Source organism: Canis aureus, chromosome 33 (genome assembly GCF_053574225.1).
Source record: "Canis aureus isolate CA01 chromosome 33, VMU_Caureus_v.1.0, whole genome shotgun sequence".
Taxonomy (NCBI): domain Eukaryota; kingdom Metazoa; phylum Chordata; class Mammalia; order Carnivora; family Canidae; genus Canis; species Canis aureus.
Genome location: NC_135643.1, coordinates 26,984,616 through 27,004,015, shown reverse-complemented (window position 1 = coordinate 27,004,015; position 19,400 = coordinate 26,984,616). Strand labels below are relative to the sequence as shown.

Below are 19,400 nucleotides of genomic sequence, written 5' to 3'. Positions count from 1 at the left end.
TCAATTCTCACAAAAACCTTGAGGTAGTTACTATTATAACCTGCATTTTGTAGATGAAAAAATGTAGGCAAAAAGAGCTGAAGTAAATTACCTAATGTGAAACAACATATAAAAGTCTGAGGAGCCTATCTGCACCTAGGCGGAAGACTTCCAGGACCTAAGCACTTAACCATAACCACTACACCTACTGCCTCTCATAGGTGATGAGAAGGGCTAAAACTATCAGATTTCTAGTTGGCTCACTCTCAGATGGACTTGCTTCTAAATTTCAGGAGCTGAGTCAGAGAGAAAAATCAAAAAGCATCCATAGAGGAGATCCTCTCTTCCTTATATAACTTATAAACAGTACCTGACTCTCTGGAAAGAGGAAGTTGAGTTCAAAACCAAAATCTCATTGCAACTTTGTATCAAATGGTTTTCCCGCTTTAGTTATATTCCCCACGTTGGTGCCCTAGGTAGAACACTAAATTTCACCTTTTGGGAAAATTAAACTTTGAGGTGTTCTGAATGAAACCGTAACAGCAAGGGCATGTGACAAAGGAAGCCCGTGTTTTGATGCAGTGCTCAATCACCATGTCTGTTGCCACTCCACAAGCATGCAATGCCACCTGGAAAACAAAACCAGACATCAGCACTAAGTTCTTTATTATTAACAGTGCTACTTCTGTCCTTTTTTGTTGTTGTTGTTAACTTTTTTGTGAAGACTGATCCTCTGGAGGTTTCAAGTTACCAGAATATTATTCCATAATAGTTTAAATAGTTCTCATTTGGACATACCAAAGAACTAGTTAGCTATTCACATTAATTAAGAAAACTAAGCAAGGTTGAAAGATTACAAATGGAACATTGCAAATGAAGCATAAGATTCATTCAATGGAAAATCTGACAAGATGTTAAATATGGAAAATTTAATATGTATGCAAGTCTAAACTAGTGTTTTTGCTGATTATGAATTTAGTTCCATTGTAGCATTGCAGCAAGAACAATAGATTGAAATCTGAATTTCTACTCTCACATTGTAGTTGCCTATGAGATCTGGGGCCATTTAAAATTTAACTTCTTTAGGCCTCAGTCTGCTCAACTACAAGCTGTGGTTAATAATACATATAACAGCACGCTGTTGCAAAAATTAAATAAATATGTATTTGAAAATTTTCTTTCAAATGCTGTATGAACATAATCTGATCAATGTTGTATGAAAACTGATCAATCATATTTATGGAGCTCCTTTTCATATTCATGTAACAGTTCATAACATTGATAAATTGCATGAACTACTTTCAATGGGTTTATTTATAAAGGAAGGAATAAAATTATGAATTGGAATCTGATTAGGGCTTCAGTTTTTCATTAAAAAACCTCTAAAAGTGATCTTAAAATGTTTAAAACAAATTCCTTAACTATATCTATATTGTGTCCAATCTAGACAATTATGAAAATTATTAGCTAAATAAAGCAAAACAAGATCCTATGAAAGAAAATCTGACATGGGGATCATTTATTTATTTATTTATTTATTTATTTATTTATTTATTTATTTATTTATTTATTTATGATAGTCACACAGAGAGAGAGAGAGAGGCAGAGACATAGGCAGAGGAAGAAGCAGGCTCCATGCACCGGGAGCCCGATGTGGGATTCGATCCTGGGTCTCCAGGATCGCGCCCTGGGCCAAATGCAGGCGCCAAACCACTGCACCACCCAGGGATCCCCTGACATGGGGATCTTAAAAAATAAAGCATTTTGTCAGAAAAGTCCTCAGATCTCTGACAACTTCAGGGTAAGAAGGGGGCTTTCAGAATGAAGAGGAGATTTTCTGGAAATTTCTGGATGTATCATAAGCTAGAGTCCCCTCTTGAACTGGAAAACCAAAAGCAATGTCATATTGAGAAGAGGATAGCCAGATCTCTGTTCTCAACCGTTCTTCTGAATCTTCCCTCCTTCCAGGCTTACATCAGTTTAGAAGTCAACAATCCCTGTGGTTGTTGCCAATCCACTTTTCCTGTTTCATTCTGAAAACTGAGCCTGGGAAGGCTGCCATCCGGTGAAGGCAGCCACTACTTGATAATTGGGAGTAAAGAATTTTAATTTCTCATCTGCTCCTTTTATTTAATCAGCTTTGCAGAGTAAAAATCAGGCTAGTTCTTATTTTCATGAGTAGCTGGAGAAAACCTCACCATAAAAGTTATAGAAGCATTTTCCCCTGGAGGGAAAGAAAAGAGAACCAGCACTCCTTGAGTGCCCTTTGTGTGGGGGCACTATGCTGGGTAAAGGCATGCAGATTTTTCTATGCTCACAACAGCCCTGAAAAGATTTTTATCATCTCCATTTTAGAAGTAAGGAAACTAAGGCTCAGAGAAATTAAGAACATGCCCACAACAAAGCAGCTCCTGAGGGGCAGGATCCTGATCCCAGAGCCTGAACCCATACATTAATTAATTACATCAGGCTGCTTTGCAAAACTCTTTTAAGGCTCTTAAAGAAAAGTTTAGACAATTCACTCTTAAAAATCTCTCTTTACTTACGTTCACATTCTCTTTGTTACATACAAAAGAGTTTATTTCCCTCATTTAAACAAAACAACTAAATCTAAAAACTATTTGCACAATGGATTTTTGTCCTAAAAGGTTTTATTACTTCATATGCTCCTAATTTCCATTTTTTCTCAAATGCAGGTCAGAAATAACAGGCTAAAAAATGAAGAGAGATATAGATGGATGGAACAATTTGAATATGAATGTTTAGTATAAAACAAAGGTGGCACTTTAGATCCCTGGGAAAAAGATGGACTTTTAATTTATTTTTTTAAAGGTTTTATTTTTAGGTAATCTCTATACCCAATGTGGGGCTCAAACTTAACAACCCTGAGATCAAGAGTTATGTGCTCTCCCAACTGAGCCAGCCAGGAGCCCCAAAGATGGGCTTTTTAATAAGTGATGTTGGGTTAACCTGATAGCTCTTGAAAAATAAAATTAGATCCTTTCCTCTCACCACACATAGTGCATTTCAAATGGATTAGAGATTTAAAATGCAAAACAATAAAAACAACCATGAGTGAATTCCTCTACAACCTAGGGGAGTGGCAATACTGAACTATGTCTGAAATTCTACATATGATAAGGGGTAGGATTAATAAATTTGACAAAGTAAAAATGAAAAAAAAATTAATGGCAAAAAAAAAACAAAAAAAGTATGTAAAAGACAAATGACAAAGAAAAAAATTGACAACTTATAGCATAAACAAAGGATTAATATCCCTAACATATAGAAAGTTTCTGAAAATAAAGAAAAGTGTAATAATCTGATAGTAAAGTGTACAAGAGATTTTGATAATTCAGGAACAAAAATATGTAAATATGGTTTAAACCAAAGTTGTTCAATATTGCTCAAAATAAGAGAAATAAGTATTTAAAGTACATTAAGATACTACTCATCACCTATTAAAGTGGCAAAAATTCTACAATTTGATGACATTCTATGGGCCAGGGTGTGGGGAAACAGACAATGTCATACATTGGTAGTGGGAATATAAAAAATGTCACAACCCTATGGTGGAAAAATTTAGCATATCCAGCAAAATTACATGAGTAATTTGTGATCTCACTTCTAAAGATCTGTTCAAGGGATACACTGGCCAAAACAAAAAAAAAAAAAAAAAAAAAAAGATTTCTTCATTGAGGCAATATTTGAAATAACAACAAAATGGAAACAAGCCAATTTTCCATTGACAGAGGACTGGTGGCTTACTCTGTAGCTCTGAAAAAGAATGAGGAATATTTCTCTACAAGGCCATGGTAGACATTATTAAATGAAAAATAGGGGATCCCTGGGTGGCTCGGTGGTTTAGCGCCTGCCTTTGGCCCAGGGTGTGATCCTGGAGACCCGGGATCGAGTCCCATGTCCCGGGATTCGAGTCCCATGTCGGGCTCCCTGTATGGAGGAACTTCTCCCTCTGCCTGTGTCTCTGCCTCTCTCGCTCTCCCTCTCTCTCTCTGTGTCTCTCATGAATGGATAAATAAAATCTTAAAAAAAATGAAAAATACTGTTAAAAAATTCTCAAACTATTTTCAGTAATCATGGTTAGTGGTTGTATTTTTGTTTTAGGACTCAAATGTATATATTGTGAGAAAAAGCAAGTAAGAAATATGCTAGGTGCCATTAGGAAGCAGATTTTTTTTTTTTTTTAAGCATAGGAGAAAGAAGAAAGAGATATGAGATAGCTAAGTGAGGCTAAATTAAAATCCCATAGTCCTGAATTTAAATTGGAAGTGTCAGTGTGTACCACAGTGATTTAAAAAAAATTTTTTTTGGTCTTGCTCAGACCACAACAAAGCCTGGAAACAAAGACCAAACAAGTAGCAATGACTATCTCCAGTACCTAAATGGCAGTAATCCAAATAGCCATTTTCCTTTAAAAGAATTTAGAGCTTTATGTAGAAATAGCTGCTGCCAGGCAAGAAATGCATAAGATGAGCTGGAATATCATGTTATACTGAAAGCACAGACATTGTGAAATACTATTGAAATCCTATCAACAGGACTCAGGAGCCAACCCCAAGAGGTTCTCGCTGAATAAACATGGGAATACTGAGCATTAGTAAGAAAAATGAGTGCAATGGGTTGAAGTATTTCAAACATTAAATTGATGGGTCAATAATCATACAAAAAAACAACTGGTCACTTTCAGTAGATGACCAACTCACTTTGAAAACCAGAAAACCCAGGGAAAGAATCAAGTTTTATCCAGCCTTTCCTATGTGAACTGTACCTCAGCATAACCAAATGGTTAATAAAGGAAAGTTAAGGGAAGATGGAATGATAAAATTAGAATATCACCATTTTGCAATCCTTGCTAAAGTAAATAAAATTAAGGTCAATGATCACAAATGCTGCCAACACTGCACCGGAGACAACCAGACATAAATGCCTACTGATAGAACACAACACTGCCTATGATGAAATTTTACCCCAAAATCAACCTGATCTGATTATGTCTCTACAATCTAAATCTAACTACCAATTTCCAAGCAATATTGGGAACAGGTTAATATGTGAAACAACACCAGGGGGGTATAATCAGCAAAATCCAAATTGTAGGAAACTCTAAAGAAAAAATGACATGATTCAGGGCAGCCTCGATGGCCCAGCAGTTTAGCGCCCCCTTCAGCCTGGGGTGTGATCCTGGAGACCACGGATCAAGTCCCATGTTGGGCTCCCTGCATGGAGGAGCCTGCTTCTCCCTCTGCCTATGTCTCTGCCTCTCCCTCTCTCTCTCTCTCTCTGTGTCTGTCATGAATAAATAAATAAAATCTTAAAAAAAATGACATGATTCATATAAACAAACTTCAGAGGAAAAAGAGACAGGGATGGTGTAATAGGAGGAATGAGTCTACATGCTTATACCTGAAACCTGTAACATTGCAAAAAGGACTTTTTTCAGCTGTAACTAAGATTAAGAACCTTACAATACCAAGATCATTCTGCATTTACATGGGTGGGCTCAATTGAATCACATAAGGCCTTAAAAGTAGAGAACTTTCTCAGACAGGAAGCAAGTGAGATGAGACACATGGGAAAGTCAGATTTGAGGCATGAGAATGACATGAACCACCATTGCTGGCTTTTATGGATAGCTCTAAAGGCTGAATCCTGGCTGAGCCAGCCAGGGCATTGCAACCTTAATCCTACAGTGCATAGAATTAAATTCTACCAAGAACCTGAATAATCCTGGAAGTGGATTCTCCCTCAGAGCTTTTAGATAAGAGCCAAATCAAGCCAACAGCTGACTTTTATCTAATGACACCTGAAGCAGAGAAACTAGTCAAGCCCATCTGGATTTCTGATGTATATAGAACTGTGAGATAATAAATTTGTGTTATTTTAAACTGCCAAATTTGTGGTCGTTTCTTTTTTAACAAGAGAAGTAGAAAACTAAAGCAGATGAAAACCTATAAATTTTAAGCCTTAAGATTCACATTAGCCATTTCAATTTTTATGTCTTATTTCAACCTTTATTAAAAGAAATACACTGTAAAAATCATGAGACAACTGGTGTAGAGAGCTTCTACAGCAACATGAAGGTGGTTTTGTTGAGTAATCTACTATTATTTTTTATTAATCATGAAAGGCCTATAAGTACTACTTAGAGTTCTAGAAATTGTAGGATTCATTCATTCATTCAACAATCACTGGACATTGTGTATATACTAATATTATGGTAGTGGCTAAGAATGCAAAGGTCCAAACTATGATTCCTTTTGTATGCTGTTGACAGTAATAACTGAATCCAAAGTATTTAATACATTAATCAACTCAATTTGGGAATCATATAGGTTGAAACCACCATTCTGCTTTCTGGTTTTGTTTTGTTTTTGTTTTTTAAAAGTTTTTTTTTTTAATTTTTATTTATTCATGAGAGACAGAGAGGCAGAGGGAGAAGCAGGCTCCATGCAGGGAGCCCGATGCGAGACCCGATCCCAGGTCTCCAGGATCCCGCCCTGGGCCGAAAGGAGCGCTAAACCACTGAGCCACTGGGGCTGCCCTTAAAAGGTTTTATTTATTTATTTGACAGAGAAAGCACAAGCAGAAGGAACAGGAGTGGGAGAGGGAGAAGCTGGCTCCTGCTGAGGAGGGAGCCTGATGTAGGGCTCGATTCCAAGACCCTGGGATCATGACCTGAGTTGAAGGCAGATGTTTAACTGACTGAGCCACCCAGTTGCCCCTCTGCTTTCTGTTTTTATGCAGGTGACTGACTACCTTAGATACCTCATATAAGAGGAATCTCACAGTATGTCTTTTTTTGCAACTGGCTTATTTTACTTAGAAACCTCAAGGTTCATGACAAGATTTCTTTTTCTTTTTATTTATTTTTTTTTAAAGATTTTTAAAGTTTATTTATTCATCACACACACACACACACACACACACACACACACACACACACACAGAGGCAGAGACACAGGCAGAGGGAGAAGCAGGCTCCATGCAGGGAGTCTGACATGGTACTCGATCCGGGAGATCCGGGATCACGCCCTGGGCTAAAGGTGGCGCTTAACCGCTGAGCCATCCGGGCTGCCCGATTTCTTTCTTTTTAAAGGCTAAATAATATATACATACATCATATGTTGTTTATCTGTCCATGGACACTTGAGTTGCTTTCACCTCTTGGCTATTGGGAATATTGCTGCTGTGAACAGCAGTGTGCAACTATCTAAGTAGGTACTATTTTAGGATAAGGAAATTGAGGCCCAGAGAGGGTAAGTAACTTGTTGCAGGTCACACAGCAAATCAAGGACCCTAACTCAGACAGTTTGTGGCCTCCATCCTAGATACCTACTCTTTACAAATATATCCCCTCTCTTTTTATTCATTTCATTGGTCCTACTATCTTCTGAAATTACAACACCATAGGGAACTAGCATGTATTCAGTATCTGCTAGATGTCAAAATCTACATTGATTTTTTTTGTTTTAATCATTTAATTATTGTCTTAATATATTAAGTAGCTCTTATTGTCTCCATTTGGAATCACATGTCCAAAGTCCCTAGCCAGCAAGACCTGGTCTAACATCACAAGTGATGAAGCCAAGATTTGAACTCCTACTGCCTGATACCAAACTTTGTTCTAGTTCTCTGTGTTCTTATTTGCTCCTTTCTGAGATGTAAGAAGCAAACAGAAGGGCACTGACTGGACTCCAGGCTCGGCTCTCACACTAACTTGATATGCCTCTCTGCAGATACAGGTGGCCTCAACTGCTCTGTGAAATGAAAAGGTTGAACTGGATGATCTCTAAATTTGCCCAGCCAATTAGGCTCTGAACTTTGCTTCTCAAAGGATTCTTAACCAAATATCTTAGACGGAAGTAGGCGTGGTGCCAACTATGCACTCATGTTCTCTCCCCCAAACCCTTTAAAAACTTTCATGCAATTATATTATATATAGATAATTGGCTTGAAAATCCAAATAATGCTAAAAGGCATGTACAGTAATAACAAAGGGTCCTTGTTCTGTACACTCTTCCACCCTTGAAAGAACATCTGGCAACCAAGGCCAATGCTTTTCAACTCACTGGTTTTCTTTCCTGAAATCTAGCACTTTTTCTATATAATAAATATATATTGCTCTCCCGTTATTTATAAATATTAGACATTACTATTGACTTTCCATTATAGGAGATGAAGTTTTGTTTTTGTGTGGTTTGGTTTGTTTTTTTCACATTTACATTCTTTTTCCTTTTACTGTCCTCTTAATATTACCTTCAATTTCTAGCTAAGTGTTTACATAATGTTTTATTATTATTGCTTTGTATATATACTATTCACTGCTGAGCTAAGTGTGTTGTACGATTAAAAAAAAAATATCCAAGCCTCTCTCTACCCCAAACTCTGTAAAATGCCCTATCATATAACTTTCTGTTCTATGAAAACTGCCAACTAATCAATCACTCTCAATTTTCTTTCCTGAAGACATTTTTCCTGGGCTTTCTGACCTTTAAGTAATGACTCAGTGCTTTCTTTCTAGGCCTTCTGCCTAGCTCTGATCCTGAGATTCCCTTTGCCATCATACTGAGGATTCTCTTCACCTCCTTTTGTGTTAGGTACTACTTATTATTTTTTTTATTTGCTCTCTTGTGTTAGTGAAGCACATCCTCTAGGAGATTCCTGAAGTACGTTTCCTTTTTTTTTTTTTTTTTTAAGATTATTTATTTATTTATTCATGAGAGACAGAGAGTGAGAGAGAGAGGCAGAGACACAGGCAGAGGGAGAAGCAGGCTCCATTCAGGGAGCCTGACGTGGGACTCGATCCCAGATGTCCAGGATCAGGCCCTGAGCTGAAGGCGGTACTAAACCGCTGAGCCCCCCGGGCTGCCCTGAAATACATTTCTTGAGACATTAACGTTTTCGTTATTACTTTCCCACTTGATGGATTGATTAGGTATAGAATCTTAGGTTAGATATTTTCCTTCAGAATTTTCAAGACATTGTTTCACTGTCTTCTAGCCTTCCATTGTTGCTATTGAGAATTGTGTTGGCATTTTGATTCCAATTTTTTTCATATGGCTTCCCCATTTTTTTCCCCCCTCTATCTGGAAACTATTAGGAACTTCTTTTCATCCTTGATGTTCTAAAATTTCACAATACACCTTGGTTTGTCATTTTTCAAATAGGCTTTTTATTTATTTTTATTGAAATATAACTAACATACAGTGTTACCTTAGTTTCAGGTGTACAGTATAATGATTCAACAATTCTATTCATTACTCAGTGTTCAAGATAAGTGAATTCTTGGTCCCTTTATCTATTTTACCTCTCTCTATGCCACCTCCCCTCCCATAACCACCAGTTTGCTCTCTGTATTTATGGTTTATTTTATTTTTTTTGTTTTGTTTCTTAAATTCCATGTATGAGTGAAATCATATGGTATTTGTCTTTCTCTGGTTGACTTATTTCACTTAACATAATACCCTCTAGATCTATCCATGTTATTGCAAATGGCAAGATCTCATTCTTTTCTATGGCTTGGTAATATTCCATTATGTATAAGTGTTGTGTATATATATATTTTAAAGATTTTTATTTATTTATTTGAGGGAGATAGAGATAGACATAGAGAGAGCATGAGTGGGGAGGAGAGGGAGAGCAGACTCCCTGCTAAGCAGGGAGCCCCACATGGGACTCGATCCCATGACCTCGGGATCACAACCCTAGTCGAACGCAGACACTCAACTGACTGAGCCACCCAGGCGCCCTGTGTGTGTATATCTTTATGCATTCATTTATGAATGGACACTTGGCTTGCTTCCATATCTTGGCTATTGTAATAAGGCTGCAATAAACATAGGGCTGTATATATCTTTTCAAATTAGTGTTTTCACTTTCTTTGGGCAAATACCCAGTAGTGGAATTAATGGATCATATGGTAATTATACTTTTAAATTTTTGAGGAAATTTCATATGGTTTTCCACAGTCACTGTGCCAATTTACATTCCCACTAACAGTGCACAAGGATTCCTTTTAATTCACATCCTTGTGAATACTTGTTATTTCTTGTCTTTCTGATTTTAGCCATTCTGACAGGTATAATAAGGTGATCTCTCATGTGGTTTTGATTTGCTTTTCCCTAATTAGTTATGTTGAGCATCTTTTCATGTTTCTGGTGGCCATATGGATGGCTTTTTTGGAAAAAGATCTATTCAGGTCCCCCACCCATTTTTAATCAGATTATTATTTTTCTTGGTAACGAGTTGTATAAATTCTTTATATATTTAGGGTATTAACCCCTTATCAGATATATAATTTGCAAATATCTTCTCCATTCAGTGGGTTGTCTTTTGTTTTGTTGATGGTTCCCTTCATTGTGCAAAAGTTATTTTATTTTGGTGTAGTCCCAATAGTTTGATTTCCCTTGCCTGAGGGGACATCTAGAAAAATATTTCTATGATCAATGTCAAAGAGATTACTGCCTATGTTTTCTTCTAGTTTTATGGTTTTAGGTCTCACATTTAGGTCTTTAATCTATTCTGAGTTTATTTTGGGGTATGGTGTAAGAAAGTGGTCCAGTTTCATTCTTTTGCATGTAGCTGTTCAGTTTTCCCAACAGCATTTTTTGAAGAGGCTGTCTTTTTCCTAGTATATGTTCCTGTCTCTTTTGTTGTAGTTGTTGTTTTGCCACGTAAGTGTGGGTTTATTTCTAGGCTCTCTTCCTGTTCCATTGATCTATGTGTCTATTTTTGTACCAGTACCGTACCGTTTTGATTGCTATAGCTTTCTGGTAGTGGTGTTTTTTTTGTTTTTTTTGTTTTTTTTTTTTAAGATTTATTTATTTGAGAGAATATGTGTGCATATGTGCACGCATAGGGAGAAGGCCGAGGGAAAGAATCTTCAAGCAGATCCAAGCTGAGTGTGGAGCCCAAAAAAGGGCTCAGTCTCATGACCTATAATATCATGACCCATGAGATCATGACCTGGGTTGAAACCAAGAGTTGGACGTTTAACAAATTGAGCCACCCAGGCGCCCCAAAAGTGGTCTGTTTTAATTAAGAGAAACCCTTCATTATTGACACATTTTCTTATATTAGTTCTTGGATATTTTCCTTCCCACCATTTTATGTTTTTTCTTTCTAGTTGTCCTATTCCTGAGGTATTGGACTCTGTAGACTGAATCTCTAATTGTTTATTAAAATGCTTATTTCAGTTTCTATTTCTTTTTTTGGTTCTATTTTTATAGGTGATATCCTATACTTCATCTTTTAGATTTTCTACTTGTGGTTTTGGTTTCTTTTTTTTCAATTTTGGTTAACATATTTTTAATTTCCAAGAAGTCCCTTCTTGTTCTCTGTTGGTTTATCTGCCTCCCCCCCCTTCATTCTATCCTTTTTTCATTCATGTAATATCTTCTCTGATCTCTCCATGAATGAGATCCTTTGTTATGTTTGTTGCTTTGGTCTCTATTTTGGAAGTTTTCCATGTTTGATATTCCTTGGCTGTCAGTTCATATTAAAGAGTGATCACTAAAACTAAAAGGTTGACTGGAAGTACTAAATGAAAGGCTTGAAGACTGGTGGGCTTCACTAGTGACTGAGTGATCAGGTGGCTAGCTGCCTTTTTTTTTTTTTTTTTTTTAAATTACAGCTATAAAGAGATCCATCATTTAGTGTGCAGATTCTCACTGAGTTCTTGTTTTCAGTATGGCACAGCACCCTTGCCCTCCTCTATGCCCAGTATCCCTGTATTTTGAGCATCTCTGGCTCAGTTTTTTCACAGAAAAAAGCTCTAGTTTCTTGCAGGAGTCAGGGAGTATACACAAGATAGAGGTAGGAATCTGGGTCTCTAAATATTATTTTTAATTAAACATGATTTCAGCTCTTTCTTATCCCCTGTCTCTGAGGTTTCTGGCATTCTGAATCCTTGACATTTTCTGGGATTCTGAGAGCAAACTGACTTGCTTCCTGATAGTCACTCCCTCTCCTCACTCATTTCAGTTTGATCTTCCTCTTTTCTACTCAACTTACCATTTTTCTTTAGTCTGCTTTCTGCCTTCATCTATTGTGGTTCAAGTTACAGAATCTTGAATGTAGGCTCATCAAAAATGGAGTATGAGTCTTCTGTTTTTTGTTCTTCTTGTTATTTGGGGATCTGATCTTCCTTGGAGACAAGGGGGTTAAAATATTTCTATCTGCTTTCTTCACCTGGGAAGTCCTCCATTTTGTCTAAATGATTCTTCAAAATTGTGTCTGTAGACTATATACTTCCTCAAGTTCCTTTTACTTTAAAAACAAGGATTATATAAATTACTGATCAAAAGTGCTACTGAATCACATTGTATAATTGCATATGCTTCTAATTGTAAAGTAACATATATAACTAGAAATAAACTTGTAATTAAGCACTCAGCACTGATAAACCATAAACAATCATATTAAAATTGTTATGGGTAAGATAAAAAACATAAATACATAGCTCAAAAGTAAACCATTTTGAGATTTTTATATATATTGACAATATAGAAAATAGTCACCAATACTGTTAGAAATCAATACCTTATCACCTGGTTCAGAAGACTCTGTTACTGTTGGAATTATCCAGCTAAAACATTTTGATGGCAAGGTTAACACTGACTTTTTTTTTTTTTTTTTTTTTTTTTTTTTTTTTAGTGCAGTGTGTTTTTCCATAGTCATGGTCCTTTCTATAATATTGTTTGACAACAGGTTTTTTGTAATATTGTTTGAGAGCATTTGTATTAATACACATTGTAAGTTAGGTCTTAAAAAGCATAATCTTGTAAAGTAGGTTTTCACAATAATGAAGATTGTTTATCCTGCATTAGATAAGAAGGCAATACACAGACCTCTTTTTTAAAAAAAACCTTAAATTGGGACGCCTGGGTGGCTCAGCAGTTTAGCTCCTGCCTTTGGCCCAGGGCGAGATCCTAGAGTCCTGGGATTGAGTCCCACATTGGGTTCCCTGCATGGAGCCTGCTTCTCCCTATGCCTGTGTCTCTGCCTCTCTCTCTTTCTCTGTGTCTCATGAATAAATAAATAAAATATTTAAAAAAGAAAAAAAAAACAGTCTTAAAAAGGCCACTTGTGAAGCAATTTTTAAATTTTCCTTTAAAGGTTGGTAATCAATACATAGTGTCTCAGTTTGGTCTATTATTTAAAAAAAAATTACCATACAGTAGGTAGCTTAAACCGCAAACATTTATTGCAGCTCTGGTGGTGGAAAAGTCCAAGATCAGGGTGCTGGCGATCTAATGTCTAGAGAGGGACCCCTTTGTGGTTTGCAGATAGAGGGGATGAAAGAAGCTCTCTTGTCTTACAAGAGTACTAATTCCATTCAGGAAGGCTCCACCTTCATGACCTAATTACCTCCCAAGCCCCAGGTCTTAATTCCATTATGTTAAGGGTTAGGAATTCAACATATGCATTTTTTGAAAGAGGACACAAACATTCAACTCATAACATACTTAATTCAGCACCATGCAGCTGCATATATTGAAACTGGGAGGAAAAAATACCTTCTTGGATGTTTCTTAATTTTGAAAAAACTTTTAAATTTTCCTCAGGACACGAATAGTCATTATAATCAAAATGAGAATAAGCCAACTACAACTATTGGGGGTGCTTGGGTGGGTGGCTCAGTCATTGTGCTAAGTGGGGAATCTGCTGGAGATTCTCTCCCTCTACCTTTCTCCCTGCTTGCACATACTCTCTCTCTCTCAAATAAATAAATCTTTAGAAAAAAAATAATACATACTTGTTTTGAAAGAAAAAGATATAGATTTTATATGTTCAGAATTCTTTTAGATACGGTATACTAATCCTTAGGGATCTATTAGCCTTTCTTGGCTAAATAAGCTATCTATCTCTCTATAATATTAAACACATATTTATTCTTCTATCTTTATTGCTTACATTATCATGAGTATAAAAGCAACATGTTAAATTAGAGGTATTTTGAAAATATGGAAAGAAAAAAATATTATCACATAGTATATAGAGATAGCTACCTTTAAAAAAATCCATATTAGCATATTCTTCCCATCTTTTTTAAGTGCAGAGATCACACTGTACAGTAAAGCGGCCCAATTTATTGAGTGCTACCTAAATGGCAGACAACCTGCTAAGTGTTTCACATACGTTATATCAATATCCTATGAGTCAGCTATTTTATGCCTAGTTTATATATGGAAAAATTGATTAGGATTAGTGAGTTTAAATAAGTTGCCCAGAGTCATGCAGCTAGTAAGTGCCAAGCTGAGATTTTGGCACAAATTACCCAATGTTAAAATCCACACTCTTTATCATTATGTTTATTTTGTTTACCATTATAACTAATTTTTCATGTCATTAATAAATCATTGCAAATATCATATAAAGTAAAAAATATAAAACTCCTGTATAATTAGGCTTATCTCATGGAAGCTCTGCAGTCGAAGAGTAGAATATTTTTTTTAGCCTTTGCAAAATTTAAGAGCAAGGATGACATATCACTGTTGTTCAAGTTAAAATTTACTTTGAATTTTTTATAAGCTTATTAGGCATTTGTATTTCTAAAGAACCAAAAACTACATGCTGACTCTTTGGAACAAACGCAGTGTCATCTCATTGATTCTGAATATATTGGGCAGGTGCAGTAGGTGGAAGTGTTGGAAGACCTAATTAAAAGATCTGAAAATATTTAGATTTGTTCCTTTCCTTATTTCAGATCAAACTAGTTTAACAAAGTTAGTAAATCTTTTCATTTTTGCCTGCTGTAGGTTGTTATCTTAACAGAAGTATGGCTAACAATTAGTATTTTAATTCTTATATATAAATAATTTGCTTAAAGTTCCTAAACATAGTTGATTCTAAATTTTAAAATTCTCTCCTTAAAATCTGGTTTACTGGGCAGCCCCAGTGGCTCAGCGGTTTAGTGCTGCCTTCAGCTCAGGGTTTGATCCTGGAGACCCAGAATTGAGTCCCACGTCAGGCTCCCTGCATGGAGCCTGTTTCTCCCTCTGCCTGTGTGTCTGCCTCTGTGTGTGTGTGTGTGTGTGTGTGTCTCATGAATAAATAAATAAAATCTTAAAAAAAAATCTGGTTTACATTACTATTTTTAAGAAAAATAGTAAAAGAAAAAATATTTACTAAGCAAAGATAAATGCTAACTAAACCTTTATTTGAAATATCACAAAACCATGGATTAATGCAATTTTAATGCATTTCCAATACTTATTCTGATTTCCTCTCTAGCTACACTATTTTCACTGTAATCTATTTAATATAAGAGTTGGAGCCACTGATGCATTCAGCTTGATTTATCTAGTAACAATGCCTCAATTATCCTCCTAGGGAAAATTATTTTCTTGAGAGTAAATCTAATTTTGGTTTAATCCTCCAAGTAATTTTAATTCATTTTCTATATATCTTGACAAAAGTAATTATGAAAGAAAAAAGTCATTATGAATATATTATTATGAAATGTAGAAAAAATATCACATCAAAAAGACACACATTCTCAGGTAGTGTTAGTGAATTATGACCTTGGAAGTTATAAGAATATGCCAGAATGATTTAGCACCTATAAACCACAGAAAGATAAAGAGATATATGGCTGATAAGACTGGAATTTTGTGATTTGAAAGGTGAGTAAATGGGCAGAAATTTCTTGCCACCTTAAATATTTTGCTGGTGTACTGGTAACATGGGCAACTGGTTTAATGGCTCATTTCCTGGGAGAAGCTTTGATTTTATGTCGACATTTATGTAAAATTTAAGTTGTACATAAACATATAGTTAATTTGAATTCGCTGTTTCAGATGTCTGCATTTTCCTGAATTTCCTCAATAATAGGCTTTTTTCTCTTCGTATCGGCTTGGCTTGAGATAACCAATCTAGATCATGTCTGCAACGTAAACAAATTGCATACATTTTTCCCTGTAAAAGATAACAATAAATCCCACAAATTCCCAGTAGTTGATGTTTAGGAAATGGACCTCATTGGAAAGATCATAAGAACTATGAAAGTCTGAGTTTTTATTCTGAAAAAGAGTTCCAGCTAGACTAGCCTATTATGTATGTTTTATGAACACATACAGTTGGGAATGCAGATTAGCACAACGTCCCTAGAAAGAGATTTGGCAAATGTATCCCAGTCTTAATGCATAAGATGCCCATCATAGTAATAATTATGCATTATGACAACATGAAAAAAAAAAACATGATCAATGAGTAGGGGAAAGATTTATGACAATGTTGAGTTAAAGCAAGATCCATGTAGTATGATAGTATGTCAGTAATGTTAACATATGTGTAAATATATGTTTGTATGTGTGCATAAATATAATGACCAAAGGGTTTTGATGGTAATACTGGTGATTCTTCTTTGTATTGTTATGTATTTTTCTATAGTAAACATATAGCCTTTTAAAAATAAGAAAAAATATTTAAGACAAATACAAAGAATAACAGCAACATTTCTTTATTTTTCTTTGTTATCTTTAAAAAATGTAAAATAAACTAAGGGAGGCCATTGTCATTAGAATTCAATCGTTCATTCGATTGAGAACTATTTTCAAGCATTTGCTATATGTCAAACATTGTTTTAGGCACCAGGTATTCTGCAGTGAAGAAAATAAAGCTCATATCTGGGAGAGGAACAAATGTTACCTCTACCACATACTGGTGAAGTGCTATGAATGAAATAATATTCATTAATATGCTATACTTTAGAGATAGTTGAAATAAAAAGTTATACACCTACTTAGCAGAGAATATAAAAGTATATTATCTAATTAGTCTGAGGAATATAATTTTTCTTAATTAAATTAAAGAAATTGAAATTGCTTACTTACCCCAATATTAAACATCCCTGTAAAATACTCCATATTTGCTTGAATGAACCAAATGTTGCTTAAACCTAGTTCATCACTTCTCTTCTTAGCACGGATTAAAGATAATTCCTTGTTTTCTATTAATGTAACCTAGATTTCACCCAGGAAACAACAGTATATTCAGTAACATAATTCAGACATTAGGGCAAAGTATTATTACTGTATTTCATAGCTTTAATGTAGAACATATTACACTGATCCTTATCCTCTGTCAGGAAGTATGTCCAATAATGTGGTATAAAAATGAACAAGGTCCTCAAACTCTTAAAGCTTACAAATGGAGTGATATAAGTGTAACAGGCAATTATAATATAGTTATGTGTGTAATGGAAGACATATTGCATTATCAGAGCACTCAGACTTCATGACTAAGGAAGGTTTTAGTAATTTAAGATGGAAAATAACATATTAACTGAGCCCTGAGAAATGAATAGAAATTAGCTAGAGGACTGGAGGAGTATTTCTGGCAGAGAGAGAAATATGTAAAAACGCCCAAGGGTGTGTTTGAAGAACTGAGAAAATTGGTGTAGCTGGGGCACAGTGTGTGGTGGTGATGGTGGATGGGGGGACAGGGTATAGATGGTAGACATAATTCTGGAGAGGTAATAGCAGCCAGGTCGTGTGATAAAAGAAGGTTCCATTGTTGCAATGTATACTATGGATTGGTTGGGGTGAAGGGCAACCTTCAGAAGGAAGGGCAAATGGTTAAGAGTCTCTAGGAATCCAGGCCAATGATGACTGGAGAGGATTACTGGTTTTGACAAAGAAAAGTGGGCAGAATTAAATCACTTTCATCACTATCATTCCTAGTTCTACCCTTATTTTGTCCTCATGCTTGTCTTTATGGAAAAATCCTGCATTCCTTTGTATAAAAACCTATCAGAGTATACTTGGCATCAAAGGCTTTCCAGCCATTATTCTAGCCAAGATTTCACCTTTAAAGTCTCAACATCTCTAAGTTTCTAGAACTGTGGAGAAGGGGGAAAAACACCATATCCTTGACCCTGCTTCTCCAGGGTTCTTCTTTATAAGCTTTCTTCCTCTAACTCCAACCACGAAATTGTTGCTTTCCTTGATAACAAGAACAGCTGCTAGTTTCCCCCAGGATTCCTTATTTATTTTGCCCTTTATTTTTGGAGAAAAGAAAAGAATGATACCCCCTTGCCCCCCAGCTGTCTGTTACATGTCATTCTGGCCAGTCTATGAGTTCTTCTTCACCATTTTCTTCTGTGAGGAGTCACTATAATTATTTTGCACCTTCCAGGGAGTTCATGAGCAAAGAATCTGCCCTGTTTGTTTTGTATTTTTTTAAAAGTCATCAAATTCTAGACTTTTATGCTAAAAGATGATCACTGCAAGGAAATGATTTCATATGGCAGAAGACTAAAAATAATAAACTCCTAACAAATGGCGGCAATGACTGCATAAATTATGGTACATTTACTTAAAAACATACTGTGTACTTACATTTTGGTGATATTTTAATAATGATATTTAAAACTATTTGCAATAGGGAAAAAACATTTATGCTACAATACTGAGTTAAAGCTGGTGACTAAAATTATATTTACATTTTTAGCATTTGCAGCAATAAGCATCCTCATAGACAATGACTTAATGAGAACAGGGGAAGAAAAGCATTTGATGGATGACTGTGGTAAATTTGGAGTTTATTTTTTTCTTTAACAGATTTTGTTATTCTGTTACAATTTTGGTAAAATGGATAAAAATCAAGATACTAAAAGAATATGCTTAATAAGTTTCAGAAGCTAGTATTTCTGGTATAAAAGTATATGGACAATTAAACTAGTTTTACTATTAACTATTTTATTTAACAACAGAATGGTGTTTCCTTCTAAAAATTATTTTAAAATATAACCGATTTATAAAAATTGAAAACTCTACTGTGATCCTACTTTAAGATTTTTAGAAGTTTAGTTCAAAGAAAAAAAAATTTATGTGTGCCATATAATGTGACCTGAGTGAATGATTATACATTCAAAGAGCAGGGGTAAGACAGACCCAGCTAAGTGAACTGGGTAGTTTTCCATCGTTTCTTTTTATTGGTTATTCATATTTTACCTGGCATGATGGTAGCATGTGAGCAAGGACAATCCCGACATGGCCCTGGAAAAGGCAGAAAAAGAAACAACTTTGGTCTGTAAGGCTTTTTTCTCATTCTGAGACAGCAGCCTTGCCAAATAAAAACATGACTTTGAATATAATACAGTAAAGTCACATAGCGAAAGGCTAAAGAGAACAAAAGGAGAGATATAATACCCCGCCGCTGCAGAAATCCACAATTCTGTCACCAGGTTTGGCCTGATTTGTCACCACATAAACAAGGTTGTTTAATTGCTGCTGCTTCCTCAAAGCTCGATCACTGGACATTTTACCTAGGGAAGATAAGAGATGAAAACAATGAAATGTTAGGCATTGTGGGGTAGTGAGAAGACATTCATAGAATAGAACACTGGCATCCAGGAACAGGGTAAATGTATAAGTTTTAAATTCCACATCATCCAC

The 19,400-nt window shown here is 35.6% G+C and overlaps 1 protein-coding gene across 3 annotated transcripts in view; it reads right to left on the bottom strand.

The window, feature by feature from the left end:
* Window positions 1-19,400, bottom strand: part of GSTCD (glutathione S-transferase C-terminal domain containing) — a 124,597-nt gene that overhangs the window by 10,212 nt on the left and 94,985 nt on the right. For 2 of the 3 annotated variants that reach the window (XM_077882191.1, XM_077882192.1), the window contains 4 exons: window positions 19,155-19,270; window positions 18,957-19,001; window positions 16,836-16,964; window positions 475-608 (listed from right to left, as the gene is read on the bottom strand). In XM_077882191.1, the coding sequence (XP_077738317.1) occupies window positions 475-608; window positions 16,836-16,964; window positions 18,957-19,001; window positions 19,155-19,270 (424 nt within the window). Of the gene's footprint in view, window positions 1-474; window positions 609-12,012; window positions 12,268-16,835; window positions 16,965-18,956; window positions 19,002-19,154; window positions 19,271-19,400 lie in introns of those variants that run through there. The other variant, XR_013370781.1, reaches the window with a different exon arrangement.